The sequence below is a fragment of the Dipodomys merriami genome, unplaced genomic scaffold (assembly GCF_024711535.1).
Source record: "Dipodomys merriami isolate MVZ:Mamm:240054 unplaced genomic scaffold, mDipMer1.0.p SCAF_31, whole genome shotgun sequence".
NCBI classification, from domain to species: domain Eukaryota; kingdom Metazoa; phylum Chordata; class Mammalia; order Rodentia; family Heteromyidae; genus Dipodomys; species Dipodomys merriami.
Window position 1 is genome coordinate 9,765,660 of NW_027204604.1, and position 22,691 is coordinate 9,788,350.

General features: G+C 43.6%; 1 protein-coding gene across 4 annotated transcripts in view; it reads right to left on the reverse strand.

Annotated features, from left to right (window-relative positions):
• The window catches only part of Srgap2 (SLIT-ROBO Rho GTPase activating protein 2), a 250,890-nt gene that overhangs the window by 14,403 nt on the left and 213,796 nt on the right, over nucleotides 1-22,691 (reverse strand). For all 4 annotated transcript variants that reach the window (XM_070041646.1, XM_070041645.1, XM_070041648.1 and 1 more), the window contains exons 14-18: nucleotides 18,277-18,337; nucleotides 13,438-13,515; nucleotides 12,495-12,629; nucleotides 10,216-10,321; nucleotides 3,630-3,854 (exon numbers count right to left, since the gene is read on the reverse strand). In XM_070041646.1, the coding sequence (XP_069897747.1) occupies nucleotides 3,630-3,854; nucleotides 10,216-10,321; nucleotides 12,495-12,629; nucleotides 13,438-13,515; nucleotides 18,277-18,337 (605 nt within the window). The remainder of the gene's footprint in view (nucleotides 1-3,629; nucleotides 3,855-10,215; nucleotides 10,322-12,494; nucleotides 12,630-13,437; nucleotides 13,516-18,276; nucleotides 18,338-22,691) is intronic.

Here is a 22,691-nt window from a genome sequence, read left to right on the forward strand (position 1 = left end):
AATGAAACAGACCCCGCTGGGGGTTCTCTAGACCTCCTGCTCCCCAAACCATTGATTCCGCCTTGAGACAATGGGAAAACCCTTTTGAAGCTATCAAATACATTCTTTAAAAAACACAGCACTGTAAGCTAAGCTCAGAGAGATCATCAGGGCTTGTTTTCTCTCATATGTGGAAGCTAGATACAAAATATAAGTGGATATGATACATTATACAGGACTCCAGGTATTCACAGACAGACTAAAGGGGGAAATCCTTAAGGGAGGAATGCAAATGTGTAACTTCTCTGAACATTTAAAATATTATTTATTGAAATGAATTCCAGGAAAGGAAAATATGCTTTTTATTGTTGTTGTTTTTGTTGGTGTTTGTTTATTTTCTTTTGGGGGAGCTGAGGGAGGGTACAGAAAAGGAAGGAGGAAGCGTGAACAAATGCAATCATGCTATTCAGCTTACATGATGTGGAAAATAACCTATGTAACTGGTGGGCAGGGATGGGAGGGGGAAACTAGGGGAAAATGAAGGAAAGAGTGACATTGTCCAAAAAATGAAATGTATTCATTACTTGACTTATGAAATGGTAACCCCTCTGTACAATACCTTAATAATAACAACACAATTATATAAGGAAAAAAACCCCAGAACTCAACTCTTCAAAGGTCAACTCTCTGCAGAAACTTGTTCCTGGTTCTCAAGGTGGGGAGGAGTATGGCAGAAGGGAAGTGCTAGTTTCCACAACTAGATGAAAACCAGCTCAACTATTTGGTAGCTGGGTGACTCTAGACAAGTGACTTAATCTCCTTGACCCTCAGCTAGGTCACCCCTACACTGAAGACAGTGATTTGAGGGGGGAATCAATGACAGAATTCACTGATGTAACTGGCACCCTGAGGTACTGTGTATGTGCCACTTCCTTTCCTTTGCTGGCTTGCTGCCCCTTTTCATCAACCCTTTTTGAGTTTGTTTTGTGGCTTATTAGCCTGGGCACTGGTAAGAAACAAGGAGCCAAGTCACAGGTGTGAGTGGAAAACAAAGGCAGAGGAAGAATTATAGCGTTGAAGCGGGGATGGAAGCTGGGTCAAGTTCATGGAAAAATGCACATTCTCTAAAATCAACCCAGGGTAGAGAACTGAGAAGGGCCATGGAAATGACTAAGATGCCATTTCTACTCCTATCTTCTGGCTCACACATGTTAGAGTAGAGAGGAGTTCTTCACTTCTGGAAAAGTACAGAAAAGTCCTGTTCCTATCTGGTTTCTTCCTCTGGCAGCAGGTGGTAGCAGGTGGACCTTTCCTGGTAGATTTATGGATAGCCTCCAATTTCATACCTTGCTGTGCTGACTCTACTTCTAGCCCTGCAGACTGTCCACAGCATAGGGTCCTACTCTCCCTTAAGTTCCTCAATGACAAGGTGACTAGCTCAGGACTTAAGGGCAGCAAGTCACTCAGTTCACACCTGTGGCCATTTGCTGACAGAACAGTCCTCCACCTGCAGGGAGCTCTGGAGGCCTTGTTATAAATCATGCCACCCAACCTCAGCCCAGTTTCTGAGTTACCACATCTGGTTGGAGCTAATCCCACACGGCCTGCGTGCTGGTCAAGGGACCACACTTCAGAAACCTCCATACTGTGCTGTGGCCTTTACACAGATGATTCTTTTTAAGGTCACTGTAACCCTAACATTCCATGCTTCTCTCATTCCCCACTCCAGGCCTCACTAACATGCGACGTCCCAGGAGTCCACTATGGGCCCAGCAGTAGACTTAGGAAAACAGGGTCCAGTTTTAGGGCTGGTAAGTGTTCTAGAGTGGATTTGCCCCTTCTGTCTATAGCTGTAGGGAGGCCCGGGCCCTGATATCTCATCTCCTCCAGGCAGTCCTGGTTTCCAGGACACTCTTCAGGATTTGGGGAAAGGCTCACTTCCCCAAACTTCGCTTTAGTTTACTAGTTCTTTTCTCTTTTCACAAAGGATGGAGGGGAGAGGCTGAGAGTTTCTGAGTGGGTGTGAATCCGGTGGCCGGAGGTCCCTCTCAACCTAAGGTCACTGACTCCTGCTCCTTGGTGCCTCTGGCCTGAGGCCTGGACTATGGTAGTAATGTTTCCTGACTAATCTAGTATTTCCACAGGCTGTTAATAAATATCAGATGCACAACAGATGAGAGTGGAAATACCTTAGAGCAAACTGGAGGAAGGGGCTTGTCTGCGCATGCCCCAGTGAGCCACCCCCCCCCCCCCTTTGGATCACTTGAGCAGGGAGAATGGGGTTGCTGGTGCTCCCAGAACTGTGTAGGGAAAAGCAAGAATTGGGAGTAGTATTCCGCAGCTTTTCATTACTCATGCAAGACAGAAAAGCTACTTTTCAGGTGATTTGCATAAGGGCAGCCAGGAGACTGATGCCTGAACTGACCAATTTCCTCAGTCACACCCCAAACATCTGTTGGTGACAGGACACTTTTTCTCCAAGCCAGCCAGCTGAGGTTCCTCCACCTTGGACCCATCCTTTAGATCTGCAGTTCAGCAGAGAGGAATGAACCCAGCGATGTCACTACCATTAAGATGCTCACAGAGGCAAAAATACTACTTTCTTCACTCCTTGAGCAGGAGGCTGTTCTTTGGGGGTCAGTGGGAAGCAGGGACCAATTGGTTTCTAATTAAGTAAAATACCTCCCGGTCCTCCCCTACCTCTGTCAATAGCAATGGGGCTGGCCGAATTGGTTCCAGATGTTGAATTCCGATGGAATCCGATTTGGACTCACTTGTGCTTTCAGCTCAGGCTAAAACACTATTTAGGGGAAGAAGGGAAGGGAAGGAGGAGGGGGAGACAGGGGACACTGAGGATTAAAAGGGTGGCAGCTGCCTGTGTGTTTAGTGGGAAATGACACTATGACACATGGTGACTGTGTGGGATGACGGTGCACTGTTCTAGGAGACAAGAGATCAGGGTTGACACAGTCTGACACAGCACCATTGGCCTCTCTGGGTTGCAAGGACTTTATCTACAACATGGAGCTGTGATGTCACTGTTTGCAAATGATTCATTATTAACTAATGGAGGAATCTAGCAAAGATGTACCCCAGGGATTCCTTTTAGGCCTCTGTTCTCATACCCTACAGTAGAATTTAATACTGCTTCAGGGTGGGACCGTACATACCTAATCTGCTGAAATGGAGCAACCTTTATTTCTTTTCATATTTCCCTGAAATCATTCTAATGGGTTAGCTTATAAACTCAGTCAGGAAATTATGCCTCATGTCTAAACTGTTCCCCAAATCAATGGGATGTCCCAGGAGCCAGAGCTGATATCCTCACAAGGCACAGTCTAAGTCTGAAGTGCTCGGCTGCCTGATGAACAGTGGATTTAGTAAGTCTCCTTTCCTGGAGTATTAGTGTTACTATTATTACTGTTATTAATGTCTTTTACAACAGTCCTTCAACATCAGAACTCATAACAAAAGGGCTAAGGTAGGAGGACAGCCTATGATATCCCTGGACCCCAAAGCCTTTTGGAAAAGCCTGGGAGCAATGGCTGGAGGACCTGGGTAGGTGGGTGGGGGGAAAGAAACCCTTTGGTTCCTGCTTTGTCCATCTGGCTCCTGAACCTCCCTCCCTCCTCCAGCCCCGAGCTCCCTACCAGTAATCTTCCATGCTTCCTCCTCTGCTGTAGACGGGGCCCTCCAGCTCCCTGGGATTTGGGAAGATGTTCTCATGCTGAATGATGATGGTTTTGATCAGCTCGTTCACGTGGGCTTGGCAGGACACCTGGTCGTGGCCCTCTGGCACTGACATCAGCGAGGGCCCAAAGCAGATGGCAAGGTTGTAGGGGTCCATCATGTTCTCTTCACTGAACTGTGATAAACTGGAGGAGAAGGAAGAGGGGGCAAGCTGGAAAGCTCTCGCATGAATGCCCAGAAAACACAATCACAGGAGGCAGAGGCAGAAAGCCTACAAATTGCCACCTGCCTTTCTGGCCATCGATTCCTTCCAGAAAGTTAGTTTAGGAGCGCACTGACCACCACCATAGGTAAGGTGGAGGTACTTGCTTGAGATCTTACACTTTCTTTTGTTCTAGCTTGCTAGTCAACTTCTTCTTCTAATTCTCACCCTACCCTTGATCTTATTCACCGAAGCTGCTCTGACTTGAGAACATGTCACTTGGCAGAGGGGCCCAACCCACAAGCAGCCAGAACAGATGGGCACATGGGGAACTTTTACTTGCCTTGGTGATGATCTGGTCAGGAGGTGTAGGCACTGGGCACTGTATACCTTCTTGTTTACCAAACACACCAAATTATTAGGGATATTCAACTTAAACCTCTAATGGATCTTAAAAATAGCAGATGGATTAGCTTTTGTATTCCACCAGGACAGTGAATTTCTTTCTAGAACAGTTAATGCAATTGTTTTTCCTTTTCATAATATCCTCCTGTAGATTATATCTAGGAGTTTTTCAGGAAAAGGTCAGCATACTATTCAAATTCTGTTAGGCTTCCTCTGAATGCAGAATGACTTTAATTATTGGGTATTTATTTACTCTGGGAACTCCCCACTTCTCAGAGGCAGCTGCTCTAGCCACACCTCCGACCTTAGACAAGGACTCAAGGCCTTCAATGAGTAACTGCACCCAGTGAGTCCCCATGGGTCCCCAACTGTCCAGGCAGAGAAAAGCTGGGCCAGCTCTGGATAGATCCCGCACATAGCCTGAAGAGCTGTGAGCACTGCTGTGGAGACCAGGCCTCCCACTCTTATAGGTATAAGCAGGAAGTCCTTAGTATCTGATTCTGAAAAGAATCTTGGAAAGAAACCAGAGCCCTGTGTTGTTGAGTTAGAAGTCCAAGCCTTAGCTGTCGTTATCAGAGCAGCTACTCTTTGGAATTCAGCAGAGTTGATTTCTAGAGAACCCTGCATTGAGATTTACATTATAAAGTTGGTTTCCCTCTAACCCAATGTGTTGGCTCTTGTACAGACTCCAAGCTCCTTCAAAAGTCAGTGCAGCCGGGCTTATGTCTGTAATTCTAGCTACTCAGGAGGCTGAGATCTGAGGATCATGGGTCAAAGTCAGCCTGGGCAGGAAAGGCCATGAGACTCTTATCTCCAAAACCACCAGAAAATTGGAGTGGCACTGTGGCTCAAATGGTAGAGCTCTAGCTTTGAGCTGAAAGCTGAGGGACAGTGCCTAGGCCAAGTTCTAGCCCCATGACCAACCAAAAAAAAAAAAAAAAAAAAAAAGGCAGTGCAGACACATGAAGGGGCCCAATGGAAGAAGGAGCTGGGGCTGAGCATTGCTCTTCTGATGACCTAGACCCAAATGCAGAAGAGGCCAGTGGTGGGGAAGCTATAGTCTCAGTGGCTGGACTGCTTCCTGCCTCACAGGAATTCTTTTTGGCTTTTATTTTTATTATTGTTATTATGATATTATTGAAACAGGGTTTCAATATGTAGCCCAGATTGTCCTTAATCTTGAGATCCTCCCTCAGCCTCCTGAGTGATTATAGAAGTGTGCCGCTACATTTTGTAAGAACTCACAGTGTTCTTCATTTATTTGATTTGTGCCCATACTGGGGCTTGAACTCAAGGCCTAGGAGCTGTTGCTCGCTTTCTTACTCAAGCCTAGCACTTTACCACTTGAGCCACAGCTCAACTTCTGAGGAGAGTTCTTTTTTTTTTTTTTTTGTCCGTCATGGGGCTTGAACTCTGGACCTGAGTGTTGTCCTTCAGCTCTTCAGCTCAAGGTTAGTGCTCTATCACTTGAGTTACAGCACCACTTCTGGTTTTTTGGTGGTTTATTGGAGATAAGAGTTTCATGGACTTTCCTGCCCGGGCTGGCTCTGAACTGCAATCCTTAGATCTCAGCCTCCTGAGTAGCTAGGATTACAGGAGTGAGCCACCGGTGCCTGGCTCTGAGGAGAGTTCTTAAATATTTAATTTTATAATCCTTCCCTGGATCTTGAGTTAGAAGGAAGCAGATTTAGGAAAGACTGGGGAAGTATTCATAGTTACTTCTCTGTCAAATTAAAGTTGGAGACAGGAGACACACTTCCTTGGTAGCTTCAGCTAATCCCAGATTCAAGTGTCATGGGGAGACAGGAATATCAGCAAGAACTTGTTTCTTAAATGTGGTCTGATAGTGTTTGATATCATTCAGGAAATCAGTCTCTGAGAAGCTTAATGGTCAAAGGGAAGAAACTAGCACTGAGTCCCAAGTGAAAGCTCGAAGAATGCTTGGAAGCTTCCTATGAAAAGGGATGTCCCATTCCTGAATGGCTACAGTGACCAGGAGCTTAAAGAAGGCGTATCTTCACGGATGGTAGTCTCATGAATCTAGGTAAAAACAGACTAAGATCTTCTTTTCCCTTCCAATCCACAGGGGGAATATTTATACTTAGGAGCTAAAGCAGTGGGGTTTTTACTATCTGGGGACAACAGATAGTAAAAACTATCCACAGATAGTACTATCTGGGGAACACAGATGTTTCCAAGAATTTGACAATTAAGTTGTACAGCAAGTGCCTGTAGTCCTAGTGACTTGGGAGACTGAGGCAGGAAGATTACTTGACTCTTAACAGTTTGAGGCAAGCGCAGGCTTGCAAAACCCTGTCATAAATAAACAAAAATACTCTGAAGGTTAGACATAGTGATGCATGTCTATAATTTTAATTACTCAGGAGATGAGACAAGGTGATCACAGTCTAAAACCCATTTAAAGCAAAAGCATGAGACTATCTAAAAAACACTAACCCTCAAGTGGTAGAGTACTTGCCTAGCCCTGAATTCAAGCTCTAGTACCATATACCCACAAAAACCCTAAAAACAACTGGAAAAATTCATACATGTTCACACACAAATGCATACAACTTTGCATTATATGTCATAGTGTTAATAAATAGTCTTTGAATATCCTGAAGGTATATAAGATCTAGATTTGCAAAGGGGGGCGGGGCAGTCCTAGGGCCTGAACTCAGAGCCTGGGTGCTGTCCCTGAGCCTCTTTGTGCTCAAGGCTAGCACTCTACCACTTGAACCACAGTGCCACTTCCATTTTTTTTTTCTGAGTAGTTTACTGGAGATAAGAGTCTCACAGACTTTTCTGACTGGGCTGGCTTTGAACCATGATCCTCAGATCCCAGTCTCCTGAGTAGCTAGGATTAGAGGTGTGAGCCACTGGCGCCTGGCTAAGATCTAGATTTTTATTCTTAAATGAACATCATGGGCTGGAGGTGTACTCAGTGGTAGAATTCTTACCTAGCATGTATAAGGTCCTGGGCTTAATCCTCATTATTGAATCAAAACGAAACAAAACACAACAAAATGATAGCATTGATACTAACTCTCTGCTTTTCTGTTGATTTATACATGTCAGACTCTCTAAGAATTTGGATTTATTTTTGATATCTATGTGGCATCATGTGTCAGTAGTTTAACTCCTCTTTATAACTGAATAATAACTCACTGTGTGAGACTTGGAAGCAGAACTCAAGCTTTCAGATGAGCCCACAGCCCTGCTCCAACACCTTTACCACCACCTCATGTGATCTTGGGCCCATGGCCTCAGCTAAACTGTACCTGGAGTGCCGATCCACAGAAGCTGGGTGATATTAGTGTGTACCTGTTTCTAGGATATTAAGGGTGCATATGGTCCAAGAATAAATTCCAGTCCCCTCTAGGACCATAGCAATGAAGGAGAGGGTCCTGAAAGTGTGGACCTAGGCAGAGGCTTCACCAAGAGCTATCAGCTTACTCTGTCCACATTTCTTGTTAAAGGCCATCTTTCCAAGGAAGTGCTCTTCTTTACTACCTGTCTCCTGCATTCTATTCACTATAAATTTAGGAAACATTGTGATTATTCATGCTGCATCTTTTAAATGAAATTGATTTTGATAAGCAAAGAAAACAAAATTAATGATTGGAATTGGTACAATTCTCATGTTTTCTTCAATGACAGCCACCATCTCCGAGCTCTGTGTGAAGCTTATTTGATTGTTTCTCCTCCTCTGTGGGCTCAGACAGAGAATGAGATGATTGTACTTCACATGCCTGAGGCCCTCCTAGATCCCCTCACCTCTGATTTGGCCTCCTTGCTCATGGCAGGCAAACCAGACTCACACTGAGGACAAGTATGGTCGTGAGGGAAGACAGGGATGGATGAGGGGACTGACTAACTGTATAGTAATAAGCAGAGCTTCCTGGTTGCTTATGAACTGCGTAAGTCTGCCTAAGTCTGTGTAAGTCATGAGGGGCGCTGAGTCAGGATCTGGCCAGTGAATGAGGCAGATGTAGCCTTGTGGAGGAGGTAGGTTGGGGAACTAGGACTCTCTGCAAGGCGAGTAGCAGGGATATGTGATGGTATGGGCATCCCAGAGAGAATTCCAGTTGTGGCTGTTAACCCAGATACTTATAAATCTAGGCTACCTAGAATTTGTAAGCAAGATAAAGCTTCTGAAACTGTTTCTGTTGTATTCCTTTTATGCAGAGACCAACCATGTAGGAAGACTTCATCTTCACAAAGAAATATGTCCTAAAAAAGTTCCCTGGCATCTTTCCCCCACTTTGATGGACACACGGATCCAGGGAACTGTTTCTTAACTATGTTAAAACCTTGCAAGCCAGTGTGATGACAGATGACAAGTGAAATCATTTTCTGGACTGAGGAGTAATGTGGATGGCTGGGGCCCATGGTAAACTGAGGCATGCCTGTCCTGACTCCACAGGGCACTGCTGGAACATCAGGTTGTAGGTCTCACTTAATCACTTTTCAAAAGAATGATCAATCAATGTTTTTTGTGGTTGTGGGGCTTGAACACAGGCATGAACTGGGTGCTGTCCCTGAGCTTTTCTGCTCAAGGATAGCACTCTATCACTTTGAGCCATAGCTCTACTTTCAGTTTCCTGGTGGTGAATTGTAGATAAGTCTCACAGATTTCCTGCCTGGGCTGGCTCTGAACCATGATCCTCAGATGGCAGCTTTCTGAGTAGGTAGGATTACAGGTGTGAGCCCCCAGCACCTGGCTAAGAATCTATTTTAAAAAGTAGAATACCCAAATAGTTTGATGTTATCTCGAGGTTTTCAAGACCTGAGGAAAACACAATGGGCATGTTATCTGATGGATGCCCAGGCTGCCACTTATAATTTTTGTTCTGTGTTGTTGGGGGAGAAGTTACAGTGAAAACAGAGTGAAGACAGAGGGACCTAGGAGGGGAAGCACCCGTGTTCCTGCTTTCTGCCTTCACTACCATGTTGTGCTTTCCCTGGGCTTTGGACAGGTACAAATGCCTCATCCAAATCTAGAGCTCCTATGGTTCTCAGGCTTTTCGTCTAGCCACACTTATTCCCAGGGCAATCAGCTGAACACCAACATATGAGTGACTCTCATATTGATTCTACCCTAGGTTTCTCCCAGACTGTCAGATTCCTATGTTCAGCTACTTAAAATCTCCACTTATATGTCTAATTGCTCTGCCCATCTGGCCTTGTCTTGATCCCCTCTTCCATACCTGTTTTCCCTGCGCTCCACAAATGTCTTGCCCACTTTTCTGTGGCTCAAAAATTTAAGATTTCTTTCTTCAGTCTACAACTAGCCCATCAACAAGTTCTAACAATGGTATATTCAAAGTATATCGCCAGCCTGACCTTGCTCATCACCCTCTAGTCTACTGACACCTCACCAGACCACACAGTGTTGGAAAAAGGCTCTTTTTTCTTCACAACTCTCTAAGATAACTTCTCCACAAAGCAGTAGGAAGGTTTGAAAATAAAGAAAATCAGATCATAACTGTTGCACTTAAGATATTCCAATCATTTCTAAATCTAAGCTCACCATGACCCTCATGCCTTGAGTCTTCCCATGGTACCCTTTGTATTTCATTTAGGCTGTGGCCTATACCTTGTCTTACATGAGAATCCCACCTGTCTAAAGTATTTTCGGTCTTTCCACTATTACCCCTATAATCCCCCTACATTCTATTCACTTCTTTACTCTTTTTTCTTAAGCATTTATTCCATCTGATAGCTGTGTTATTCTCTGTTCCTTCCTCTGAAACAAGATAATATCAAGGCTTTCTCTCTCATTTAACAATGTATTCTTATAGCCTATAGCTATGGCCAACATGCTCTAGATACTCAGTGAGTTCTGTTGGGATGGATGAATAGGCATAAGTCTACATGGAACTTGCAGTGGCCAAAGTCAAGACCTGATCCAGCTGTTTACTGAGGAGGCTACTCACTGATTAAGGAAGGCAAAGAGGTATCTCATGATAATCAGAGTGGTTTTGGGTAGGACCAGGAGGACTTTCCGGATGTGCAGTGCTCTCTCCTGCAGGTTGTCCATTGCTGAAAGAAGAAAGCCATCTGTTATCCTCTCCTGTGATTGTGATCACAAGGAGCAATGGTCTTAAACCCCTTACTTCCAGAGGTGCAACACAGCTACCGATTAAACCTGCAGAACACTGGCATACAGCAGCAGGAGTTTCATCCCAGTTGCTTGAGGTGGGGCTGCTGGAAGAAGGTACTAATTGTATCCTCCTTAGACATAGACAGGACTAGAGCTGTCCCCCAGCATCAACCACCTTCTTACCCAAATTCCCACAGATAAGGAGCTGACTGATCATAAACCTGCCATGATTGCTCAACACCCAGACCTGGAGAGCCCTCATCTTGGGAGGGAAAGAGATAATATGGGTCCTCTCCTATCCACACTATACATGATCATCTCCTCCTGTGGACAAGTCTGGCTGATCTTTTCTCCCTTATCTGAGGATAGGACTGGAGTGTAACCAGATGTGGGAACTGAAAAGTCTCTGGGTAAATAGCGATATCACAGAAGAAGACGAGAAGTTCCTTGACTCCTATGCTGTGGACAGATTAGTTATAGGAATGGCCTTGTGCCTGTGGTCTCCATCATGAGCAGCACTCCCTTCTATAGTGTGCGACGTGGATACTGTCATTTTTGACTACTGCCTTTATGTAAAAAAGGCAAGGACTGAGTAAGGGTACATCTCTAAGGGAGATGTACTCTTTACAGACTGCCTGGCACTCTTGTCTAGCATAAGAGATGTCACCTAGGTCCAGTTTCAAAAGACATGAAGATACAACTCAAGCAGTGTTCATGTTTGTTTGTTTATTTTTAATTGTATTTTTTGCCTTTTCTTTTTTGGTACTGGGGATCAAACCCAGGATATTGCACTATACTAGGCAAGTGCTTTGTCATTGAACCCTAGGGATGGATGTTCTTAATCATCCATGTAGTTCCTTTCCTCTAGACTCCATGTAGTGGGTCAACAAACAAAACAAGAGAGCTAGCATCTTGAATGCTCTGGAGCTTTCCCAAAGTATTTGAGGAGGAGAAGTCTACTGAGTAATCGCTGAGTCAAAGACAGACGTATCTTATCTTCATTTTAAAGGTATGGTTCCTGCTAGCCACTGACAGGATCTTTCAGATTGAGTCTGCTTCCAGGATGACCTGATACTGATCCAAGTTTTTTGCATTGTTTTCCATGAAAACCAGTGACAGGATGTTTTAATATCATGAGTTAACTTAAATGGGCAAAGGCAATAGCTTTTCAAGTCCCCAATTTTAGAGTAAGAGGCAGGCAGACAACCCCTAAGAACTGAGAACACAGTTAGCAGGGTAGATAGGACATGTTTAAAGCAAAAAGCAGGAAATACTTCCAATAGTTACACTTTCCCTTGGTATCATGAAAATCCTAGTTACTGATGTGTAAGCTTCAAGCAATTGAAAAGATGGCATCTTATGGCTAAAGATACTTTATAAAAGGAAAGTAGCCGAGCGCTGGTGGCTCACGCCTGTAATCCTAGCTACCCAGGAGGCTGAGATCTGAGGATCGAGGTTCAAAGCCAGCCCAGGCAGGAAAGACTGTGAGACTCCTATCTCCAATAAACCACCAGAAAACCGGAAGTGGCGCTGTAGCTCAAGTGGTAGAGCGCTCGCCTTGAGCTGAAGAACTGAGGGACAGCACTCAGGCCCAGAGTTCAAGCCCCACGACCAACAAAAAGAAAAAAAAAAGAAAAAAAAGAAAGGAAAGTAAAGCTTGGAGAAGTCCAGGAGTTTACAACTGAGGCAAAACAATGAAAAAAGCTCAGGAGTTCCCACTTTGGGTCTTTAGACTATTATTTTTTAAAGTGGCACTGTGGTTTTTGAACTCAGGGCTTCTGCTTACTATGCTGGAATGTTAGTTGAGCTATGTCTCTAGTCTTGCTTTTTTCTGGTTATTCTGGAGATGGAGTTTTGCAGACTTTTTTGTCCAGACTGGCTTCGAACTGAGATCCTTCAGCTCTCAGACTCCTGAGTAGCATGAGCTATCAGCACTGGGGTGGGTTCTAGATTCTTACAGGAAAGTCATTCTTCTCTTCATATCCTCTCCCCACAAATGATGGTGGAGTGGACATAAAAAGGAGAAACTCACTGGGGAAAATGAAATTTCTGAATCTCTTGCTTCCAGATGCTATGGCTCCAGAGCCGATGGGAGAACAGGATGGTACTTACTGACGCAGGCCATCAGGTCATGGAAGATGTCCTTGGGGAAGAGTGGGTGTTCCAGACCCCGGAAATAAAGCTTCAGGACACCAGCTATGGAGTCCATGTCATGGTCATTCTGGTCCCCAGCCAGGGGGTCTTCTCCTGAGATAAGCATCCCCCCACAAAAAAGGGGAAAGCAGTGAGAGAGGCAAAAACACTTAGAATGAAGCAGAGGCAGTAGAGGATGGGTGCTTGTGCCTTCATCCATTTCCGTAAGTGGATAGACTAAGGAATAGGTAAAGCAGATTACAAGGCTTAGGACCATTCCCTGGAGGATGGGATTGGGACACAGGAACTGCTTCTCTCACAGAATCACAAAACCAGGCTATGACTGAGCCCCCTAGGGGAAGAAAATGAGGCCAAAGAGACCAGCTTTTCAGACTAGTTCTTACCCCTCCTGGCCTGCAGCAGAGGACACCTACTTACGGGAGAACAATCATGCCAGAGCTCCCTATGGAAAATTTCCTATCAGATGTAATTAGATTTAATGATAGGACCAACCTCAAATTGAAACTATATATATCCATTACAGTGACGGAAATTGCCAAAGCTTGCCCATTACCTTAATAGCCCACAAGATAATAAATGGGCTACAATGAACAGGCGCATTAGCCTTGATATTAACTGCCACCAAGGGTTTTGGATAGGCCATAAACTGCATGGATATCCTAGTTAACTTCTTGAGTTTTGGCAGATCATCTGCAGGAGAGAGGCAGGGTGGGTGTGGCTGAGAAGGAAGGATGCTGGAATGTACTCCCCACATCTCCCTGCATATCTAATGGGGAGTTTATGATGAGAGTTGGTGAACAGCTGAAGAGGGCAAAAAGCTGGCTTCTTAAACTCTGGGTCCTCTCAGAGGAAGAAGGTGGAGAGGGACACATCTGTCTCATTGTCAAGGCTGTCCCCTCACCTCTCTCAAAGGCATTTTTGATGTCATTCACTTCCACCTGGGATCCAGACACTCGGAAGATTCCTTCATGCTGTAGTCCTAGAAACACACAGGAGAAATGATCAATGAGAGACGGTGAGCTCACAACCACAGTGCCAAGCTTAGTTAAATATATATAGCCCCCCTCCAGCAGTGTGCACAGCACCCAGTTTCTCTCTCTCTCTCTCTCTCCCTCTTTTTTTTTTTTTTGCCATTCTTGGGGCTTGATCTCAGGGCTTGGGCACTGTCCCTGAGCCTCTCTGTGCTCAAGGCTAGCGCTCTACCACTTGAGCCATAGCACTTCTGACCTTTTCTGTGTATGTGGTACTGAGGAATTGAACCCAGGGCTTCATGCATGCTAGGTAAGAACTCTACCAATAAGCCACATTCCCAGTCCTATTTTTTCAAGCTCCTCCCCCAAATCAAAACAAAACAAAACAAAGCGTAGGGCCAATGGGAATGTCACTGTGATGTTTATGAAGTACTAGCCTAAAGAAAATACCAAGTCAGAGACTTAAGGGAAGAGCTGTTGTACAGCTAGTGTCTCTTTTGACTCAGAGGGAGACTGTCACATAGTAGCCTTCCCCCTGTCTTTGCCTATCTGTTCTCACCTGTAAATGGGAAGTAGCCCATCATCTTTATTACCCAGGGTGAAGAACAGGAAATAAGATCATGCGTGCAAGACATTAGGAACTGTCAGATGAGTCTCCTAAGATCTGAGGTCATAAATGAATTCTTTTGTTGCTTTTATACAGTCCCACTAGTCTAGGGAACTATACCTTCAGATGATAGGAGGACATGGAAATAAAAGTGATCTGTTAACAGATAGTACTGCTACCACTCAGGTATAACCTTTGCTTTAAAGAAAGCATCAGCAGGGGCTGGGAAGTTGGCTCAGTGGTAGAGCGCTTGCCTTGCATGCCTGAGGCCCTGGGTTCAATTCCTCAGCACCACATAAACAAAAAGAAAAAAGCCAGAAGTGGTGCTGTGGCTCAACTGGTAGAGTGCTAGCCTTGAGCTGAAGAGCTGAGGGACAGCACCCAGACCCAGAGTTCAGGCCCCACGACCGGACCCCCCCCCCCCCCAAAAAAAAAGCATCAGCAATGTTACATTATAGTAACATGCATATGCATGTACACACACACACACAAACACACATACACATACACACACACAAACCCTCTGTATTTTCAGGTTTTGTTAAGAGAAAAAACAATCATGAAAAATAAAGCTTGTATGGTGATTGTTGCTAAGATGCACGTTCATATAAATAAAACACTTGGTGCCCACAAGTGGAAACTTCACAATAAGGTCAGGATTAGCAGTAGTCTCATTTCTTAGGTAAGCAAATTGATGAATGGTGGCTGCAGTCATGAACTCATCATCCCTCAAGACCAACTCATGAGGCCTCTTGGTGTGCGGAAAGGGTGGGAGTTGCACTGGCCAATCTGGAGCTGGCTTCCAGAGAGCCCCACATATGCAACTGCAAAGCCAGTAAGAGATCCTTCCGGACCTTGGGGGTGAGCTGAACTGGCATCTCTAATGAAGCAGGACAGCCTAGCCTTTCTTAGGAACCCTGGTCTCAACCTTGGCCATTCTGTCAAAATCCTTCTGTGATGGCATCTCAGGGAAACCTCACATTTCTTCTAAGAAAACAAAGCAATATTTTGCTGGCTATTTCAGGGTTACCTTGTCAGGGAGAGGCAGCTGGATTCAATCAGCTGGAACTCTGGCAGGTAAACTGATGAGGACTGAAATTGCTGAATCCAATTGAAACAGTATTAAGAAGTAAGCAGAAGGAATGTGATTACCTGGCTTGTAATAAGACTTAAGTTGTCTGCTCCTCTAAGGGAATCTACAGAATGTTCCTCACAGGATGGCAGACAATGTTAAAATCTCATTAATACCCATGTAACAGTAGTATGTTAGTTATCAAATGGGATACCAGAGCCAGATAATGTTGTTTAAAAAAAGAGAATATAAATAATGAGTTGATAGAAACAGCCACATACCTAGTAGTGACTTATTAGTTAGACACAGGGTAAGGACTGACATCGCAGAGGCCAGGCTGCTCAGTGTGTCCTAGCTGCTGATGTACGGCACAGTTTCTAGCTGGCCCAGCACCAGCTAGGGAGAGGGTCACCTTGTTGCTTTGGGGTAGGCTAGACCACCAAGGGAATGGCCTTGGCCCAAGATTCCAGGACAAGTAGAGAGTTAAAGGTGTTGGAAATTGGGCAAGAGTCCTGAAACAACATGTGCTCCGTTTGGTCTAGTTTCTGGTTTTCCTGGAGGAAGGTGCTTTAGGACTGCTTAGTTCTTCCTCAACAGACAAAACACTTTATAGAGTGCCTTACATGATGCTTCTGAGAGCAGAAACTAACTTTTCCAGAAGGGAAAGGGGAAAACCAGCTGCCTTTTGATTCGAATGCAGGTAAATCCTTGCATAAACAAAATGGCAAACCCACAATCTTTAGTTCTGTACTTTTTCATAGTGAATGCCAGCAAGAAAGTATAAGCCTACTGGACTTGGGCAAGTTATTTTATATTTGGCAAAAGACCTCCCATTTGGTGTGGCATTCAGCTCTTGCTGAGAGTGATTCTTCCTGGGTAATTCTAAATGACTGCTGTAGTAGCCACCCCATGTTCCCTTCCTCATGGAAAAGACGGCTCCTCATGTTCCCTCTTCTCTTTTAAGATGACCCAAATCATCCTGACCCACCCACACAAGGATGCTCTTTCTTACCTAAGTAATAAAGGATTTAATGCTTTCCTCTGGGGGGTGGAGGGTGAAGAGCGGTAGTGGTGAAGATAGTAAGGACATAAAAATTCCCAGCACTGAGAGGCCCAGAGACAATTGTGAGACTGACAAAGTTAAGAAGGGTATCCCTATTAAATACATACAGATACTTTAGGGATTTTTTTTGTGTGTGTGTTTTTGGGGGGGGGAGGGGAGAAGTTCACAAAAACCTAGAGTCATTATTTGAGGGAAAAAATCAATTTAGCTGAATAAGCTACCTAAATTTGTAAGCTAACACCTTACGATGAAAAAAAATCTATTTGTTTGCTTAATTCAAAAATATACATAAAATAATTTGGAATTGCTCACCTATACTTGATTAACTTTGTGTTTGTTTAAAGCTATTTTTGCCTTTAGACTAGTAGTATATAGTTAAAGCATTGTTGTATAAAGTTACTTGGTTAGTTCTTTTCTTCTTCCTCATTCTCTTCCAATGTGATATGCATTGGTGACACAACTTTACTTAACACTGTTCACATTCCATCTGTGTTTTACTTACATTCTAGTTTTATTTGTCTATCCACTGAGTATTAGAAACCTTAGCATAGTTTTAAAAGTCAAAACTATATAAAAAGATACTCAGAAAAATGTTCCCATGCCTTTTCTATCTCCCGTTGCCCAAACACTCCTTTGTACCAATTTCCTGTGATACCAATAACATACTAGCTTCTAGATTGATTTTTTCCTACATTTTTGTTAGCAATGAGACAGTAATTATATATTCTTATATTTTTTACATGAAAGACAGCACACTATAGATACTCTTAAGTATTTCTTCTTTTTCACTTCTAGGGTGTTGGAAGTATGCTTAGTTGGTAGAACGCTAGCCAATGAGTGAAAGTGTCAGGTATGAAGTCGGAGTCCTGGTCTCAGACAAAAAACAACAGGTCATAGGGATCTTGCCATATCAGGTCATGAACATCTTTCTCATTGCCTTTTTGCAGTTGTGTAGCGTCCATTACAATGGATGGATGTAGTCTTTTCAACAACTCTTCTATGTATGGGCATTTAGGTTGTACTAGGCAATGCATGGTGCTCAGCATTGATCAGGGGCTTGATACATATTTGCTGAATATTCAGTAGTGAGGTACAGTGTTCTTCCCTTAAGTGGATAGAGATAACATTTAAAAATTGCAGCTAATGGAGAGTGAGATAAGTAATAAGAATGCTAAAATAGTTACTGTTCCAAAAACCCAAGCAGTGTCTCTGTTTATAGGGCAAGGGGGAGAATGACTGCCTTTGGATTTAGATAGCAATACTTTATATTCCTTCTTAGCTCCAGGACCTCCTTTCATATCACCAAGGAAGACATTAACTAAAACAACTTCTGATGCCCGGTTTCTAGATACCTTCACATCTGTGCTTTGTAAAACAATACTCTAACCATTGGAAAATCAATTCCCTGGCAATTATCTCCATCCCTAAATTCTGTCCAAGCAGACCAGTAGCTAGTAAGGAAGGTAGTTATTAGATTTAGCTCTGTCCAAGCAGAAGGATTAGTGTGATTTGCCTGAGACTGAGAAAGAGCCAGCCCCTGCAGACTCCCAAATATTGAATATAACTTTAGGAGCAGTTAATAATTGAGTTCTTATGGGACACTGTATCCAATAAAACCAAACCAGAAAAAAATCTGACTACTATAAGAGACCAGGGAAATAGAAATGGAGTTGTTTCTAACTACTCTGGGGACAAAATGGCCAGGCTGGTGCCATGGAGCTACCTATACATGCAATAGCTGTAACTAATGGAGAAGCTACTGCCACCAAGGATGCCCATATTTTCTCGTACAGCAACTGGGATTTAAAACTTATTTTTGAGCTAGAAAAAGGCATATGGTTAGCGACTGTGGAGTTTTGGGTCAAAGTGTTATCTTTCAACGTCTAGGTGTGGTCATTCTGAGGTAGCACACAGTACTTGGAGAATGTCAGGATGGGAAGGCAATCTCTATTCTTGCTCTATGAACAATTCCTGGAAGTCCTTCCCAACCTTTGCACAAATATAGGCAAGGCTGAAACTCTGCTTACCGTGTCTGCTGATAAACCGGATGCAGCTTTCTACCACCAAAGGAATTGTCTGGCTAGAGTCCTGAAAAGCCAAAGAGAAACACTCTATCAGAATGGTCAAACTAGGATAGCCTAGGTCAGAGAAAGTGAGCCATATCATGTGGAACACTTAGCTGGCCCCATGGGTGGCCCACAGAGAGGTTCCTGGCCTCTCTATGCCCTCCAATCAGGGCACAAAACCACAACCACCAACTGGGAATGCCACACAGATGCCTTTAAATCCAGCATGTCTTAATTGGAGTAGGTCACCTTTTATCTACCCTCTCCCTGCCTGCATCCATCCAATTATTCTGTCTGGGCTTCTAAAATCTTTCAAGTCTATTGAATTCCCTAGCTGCATGCTACCATCCCAGCCCAGTCCACCAGTACCTCTATTCTCACCCTTCATTCACACTTCTCTTCCTTCACATAGGGGATTGTTAAGAGTATACACCTCATCATTAAACTTCCAGAGACTTTGCTTTGCTCTCTTCATAGTTGTACATGGTCAGGGTCCTGTCTATGCCTTCAAGGCTCCTAGGTCTGTTCTTGACCTTTTATGTCAGTCACAGCCACAATGACCTTTCTGTTCCTCACGTGAGTGGCTCCTGCTGCTGACAGCTCCCCTAAACCCTGACTGTGACTTCCATGACAACTACATCTTAGGCTATACCAGGGCACCTTCTATTTCCAGTCCTGGGGACCCATTACTGGCCACAATGCTCTAAGATAGTGAGTACTCAACATCAGTTGAAGATCAAAGAATGAACCAAAGGGAGCTTCAGAAAGAGAGTTTGTTTGGTAGAAAAGAAAAAAACAAACCCTTGGAAGTAGTGGAGATAATCAGATAAGAAAAGCTACTGCCTTCTATGTCAATTTTTGTTCTGTACTTCGTTCCCAGAGTAATCTTGCCCAAGTCATTTAACTTCTGTGGACTTCAGTTTGCCATTCACAACCTGAGGAGGGGATGGTGGCAAGTGCAGTAATATTTCCTCTTGGCACGTGGATATTAGTGCTTACCATTTACAGAGATGTTGAGCCATGTACTCAGGTAAATTGGTCTTCATAACAATCCTACAGACTAGGTATTATCATTACTTTTATTCTTACTTGACAACGAGGAAATGAAGGCTTAGTGGGGTTAAATCGTTGCTTATGATCACAGAGCCAGAAAGTGGCAAGGCCAGGATTAAATGCTGCATCCCCCTCTGAGATTGAACACTTTACAACACTGTCTCCTAGGAGGTCACCAAACAATTATTACTAAAAACCAGGAGGGTTTTATAATGCAGCAGCATGTATAATAATTGAGCTGTGTAGAAGAAAGACATCAAGCAGAGGCCCAGAACCTAGCTAGAAAAGGCTTCAGGTGGTCAGGACAGACACTGGACTCTCCAGTGGAGTGGGCACTAGCACTGCTTGCCCATTTCATAGGTTTTTTTGCCTTTGTCCCTCCTGGCTCTGAATTTCCAACTGTAGCCACAGGGTTTGCTGCCATTAGAGAGGCAGCTGGGTCTCATGAAGAACAAGACTGAGAGAAGAGCTGGCTTAGCCTCTAGCTTGCCAGGAACCACGATGATGCCAAAGGAGAACTGTATATGCCAAGGTGGAGCGGGATCAGGAAGGTCTCTGTGACCCAAATGCTCAGCTTTGCAGCCCCCTGAATCATCTGCTTCCTCTAGCTCTCAAGCTACAGCAGTCAGGTCTGTCCTTTGACCTCTGCCAGTCAAGTCAGATGATCTTAGAAATAAAACCTTAATCCTGTCTTCTATACTTTAGCGAAGAGTCTGGGTTCCATTACTAGGAGGAAAAAAAGCTTCATTTTTCTGGAAAGTCTTTTATGTTTATAGACTGAAGTTATTATAGGCTTCATTTATAAATAGTAGCAGCAGAGATAATGATGATAATAGCAATATGAGAATTGGTAAAGTTTTTCTGGCCCTAGATTTATATATAAAGGCTTGGCAGAAGTTGGGAAGCTCATAGATTATTGGCTTCAACAAGTTATGTGAATGAGCAAATCTGCTTGGATGTGCAGAAAATAGACTATCAATGGCAAAATGAAATAGGCATGATTGGCAAGAAACAGGATGTTGAAGAGATTACCCTGCATGTCCATGTTCACCAAGAGTACATGGGAAGTAGCTCAGAGGAATAACCTGTGGTATGTAAGGGTGGGCCTGCAGTGATACATCTTACTACAGAAGAGCATTGTTCTTGTCCCACTGCTTCCATGGAACCTAAACAAGTCTCCAGTATGAATAAATAAGAGACAAAGGCATAAAGGCTTTAGATGATCCTTCCTGCCATCTTTCCTGCTTCTCGTGATGTTTCTAAACTATGAGTGAATTCACTTCGCCAGCTGTGAATGCCCCAATTTCAACACCGACTTCACACAACTAACAGAGTAATTTCTTCTTCTCTTTTATTGTCTGAGACCCAGACTCAAACTCAGTTTCTGATGCTTTCACTCATTGGTTGGTGCTCTACCACCTGGTTGGAACCACGCCTCTAACCCCAATAGAGTAATTTCTACGTTTTCATTCATAATATTTTTCTCTCTCCCCATTCTCCCAATGGTAGAATGAAGGTCAGTTCAATTTTTGTTGTTGTTGTTGTTCATAGTAGTTTTGGTCATATAATCTTAAAATTGGAAGGGGCCTTAAGGACATGCTGGCTAAATTTCCATCCAATCAGGTTAAGGTCACTGATGGGAGACAGACAGTAGGTATAGCTTTAAAAGATAGTAGAGCAGTGTTCCAGTAATTTGCAGGAAAAAAACAATCAGAAAGATGGTCAGACAGTGTCTGAAGTATGTCTCCTTCAGCATAACTTCTTTTATTTTTATTTTGGTATAACCTGGGTATTAACATTTTTATTTGTTTTTAAAATTTATCTTAACTGACGTGAAAACATAAAATTGTACACATTAATGAGATACTAGGTGATGTTTTGATGCACATATATATTGTGTAATGTTTAAACTAGGTTAAATATACCTACCTCCTCTCTTCTATTTGTGCTGAAAATATTAAAAATCCTGTCTTCTGGGCTGGGAAGGTGGCTCAGTGGTAGAGCGCTTGCCTTGCAAGCCTGAGGCCTTGGGTTCGATTCCTCAGCACCATATAAGCAAAAAGAAAAAAGCCGGAAGTGGCGCTGTGGCTCAAGTGGTAGAGTGCTAGCCTTGAGCTGAAGAGCTGAGAGACAGCGCCCAGGCCCAGAGTTCAGGCCCCACAACTGGACCCCCCCCCAAAAAAAAAATCCTGTCTTCTAGTTTGTGGAAATGTATGATATATTACTGTTATCTGTGGTCACCCCAGTGTAACAGCACATGCAAACTTACCACTTGGTATCCTTCAGCAACCTTTCCCCACTGGCGTTACTTCTTGTGAGTAAGAGTTAGGGTGTTTGTCAGGTATTGACTTCTATTAGATTTTTTTTTTTTTTAAAGATTTCTGCTTTCATCAAGGGAGAAAAAGCAAGTTTGGACAACGACTAGATGTGGGTAATGAGAAAGAAAAAGGTGTCAAAGGTAAGATTTGGGGCCTTAGAGACTAGGAGGGATAGAGAGTCCCTATTAATGGAAATAAAGAAGTTAGGGGGAGGAACTGAGGAAATGGAAATGTGGTAGGAGGAAGAGACAACCAATGTTTAGAATAGCATTATCTCTACTTTCAAGCACAGAAGTCCAACCAGTTGCTTAGACCTACAAACTAAGGCAGGCAGGGCCTCAGAAAGTAGGGGAGATTGGGGACGAAGAGACAGCGCCATCTAGGAGAACAGAGTGACATGAAGGGAAGTTAACAGAGGGCCAAGCCTTGGGGAAAAGCCTAAATCTACAGGAATAGAGAACGTAAGACCAGGAAAGAAGACATGGAAGCAATGGCCAGAGGAGAGAAAATGCTAGGCTTAACGGAAGCAGAGAAAGTCTGGAAATGACATTTGAGGTGCCTTTCTCTTAAGAAAGGTCTGGATGGTTTAATTGTTTCTGCTGGGTCAAAGTGACTAGAATTCATTAGATAACTGGAAAAAAAAATGCAAAACAACAACATATACAAATAAACAGTGACATCCTGACTGTTTATAGAAGATTACTCATCTTCCAAATTACTATTTTGCTCTCTTTCCCATTGTAGAAAAACCTTAGCTGACCTATCATTAGATCTGAACTGCTGGACAGAAACTGGGGTAGCAAAACAAAATACAAGGTCTTCATTTGATTGGGACTTAAGAATGTAGTCTTATGCAAAGAGTACCAGGCAAATACACTTTGTTTGCAACTGCTTAGGTACAGCAGAATGCAAACCAGCTTCATGTTGCTCCCCTCCAATGGTAAGCCCAACCAGGGGTTGGTCAAATTTTGGGCTCCAACACCACTTCTGCAGCCAGAGCAGAAG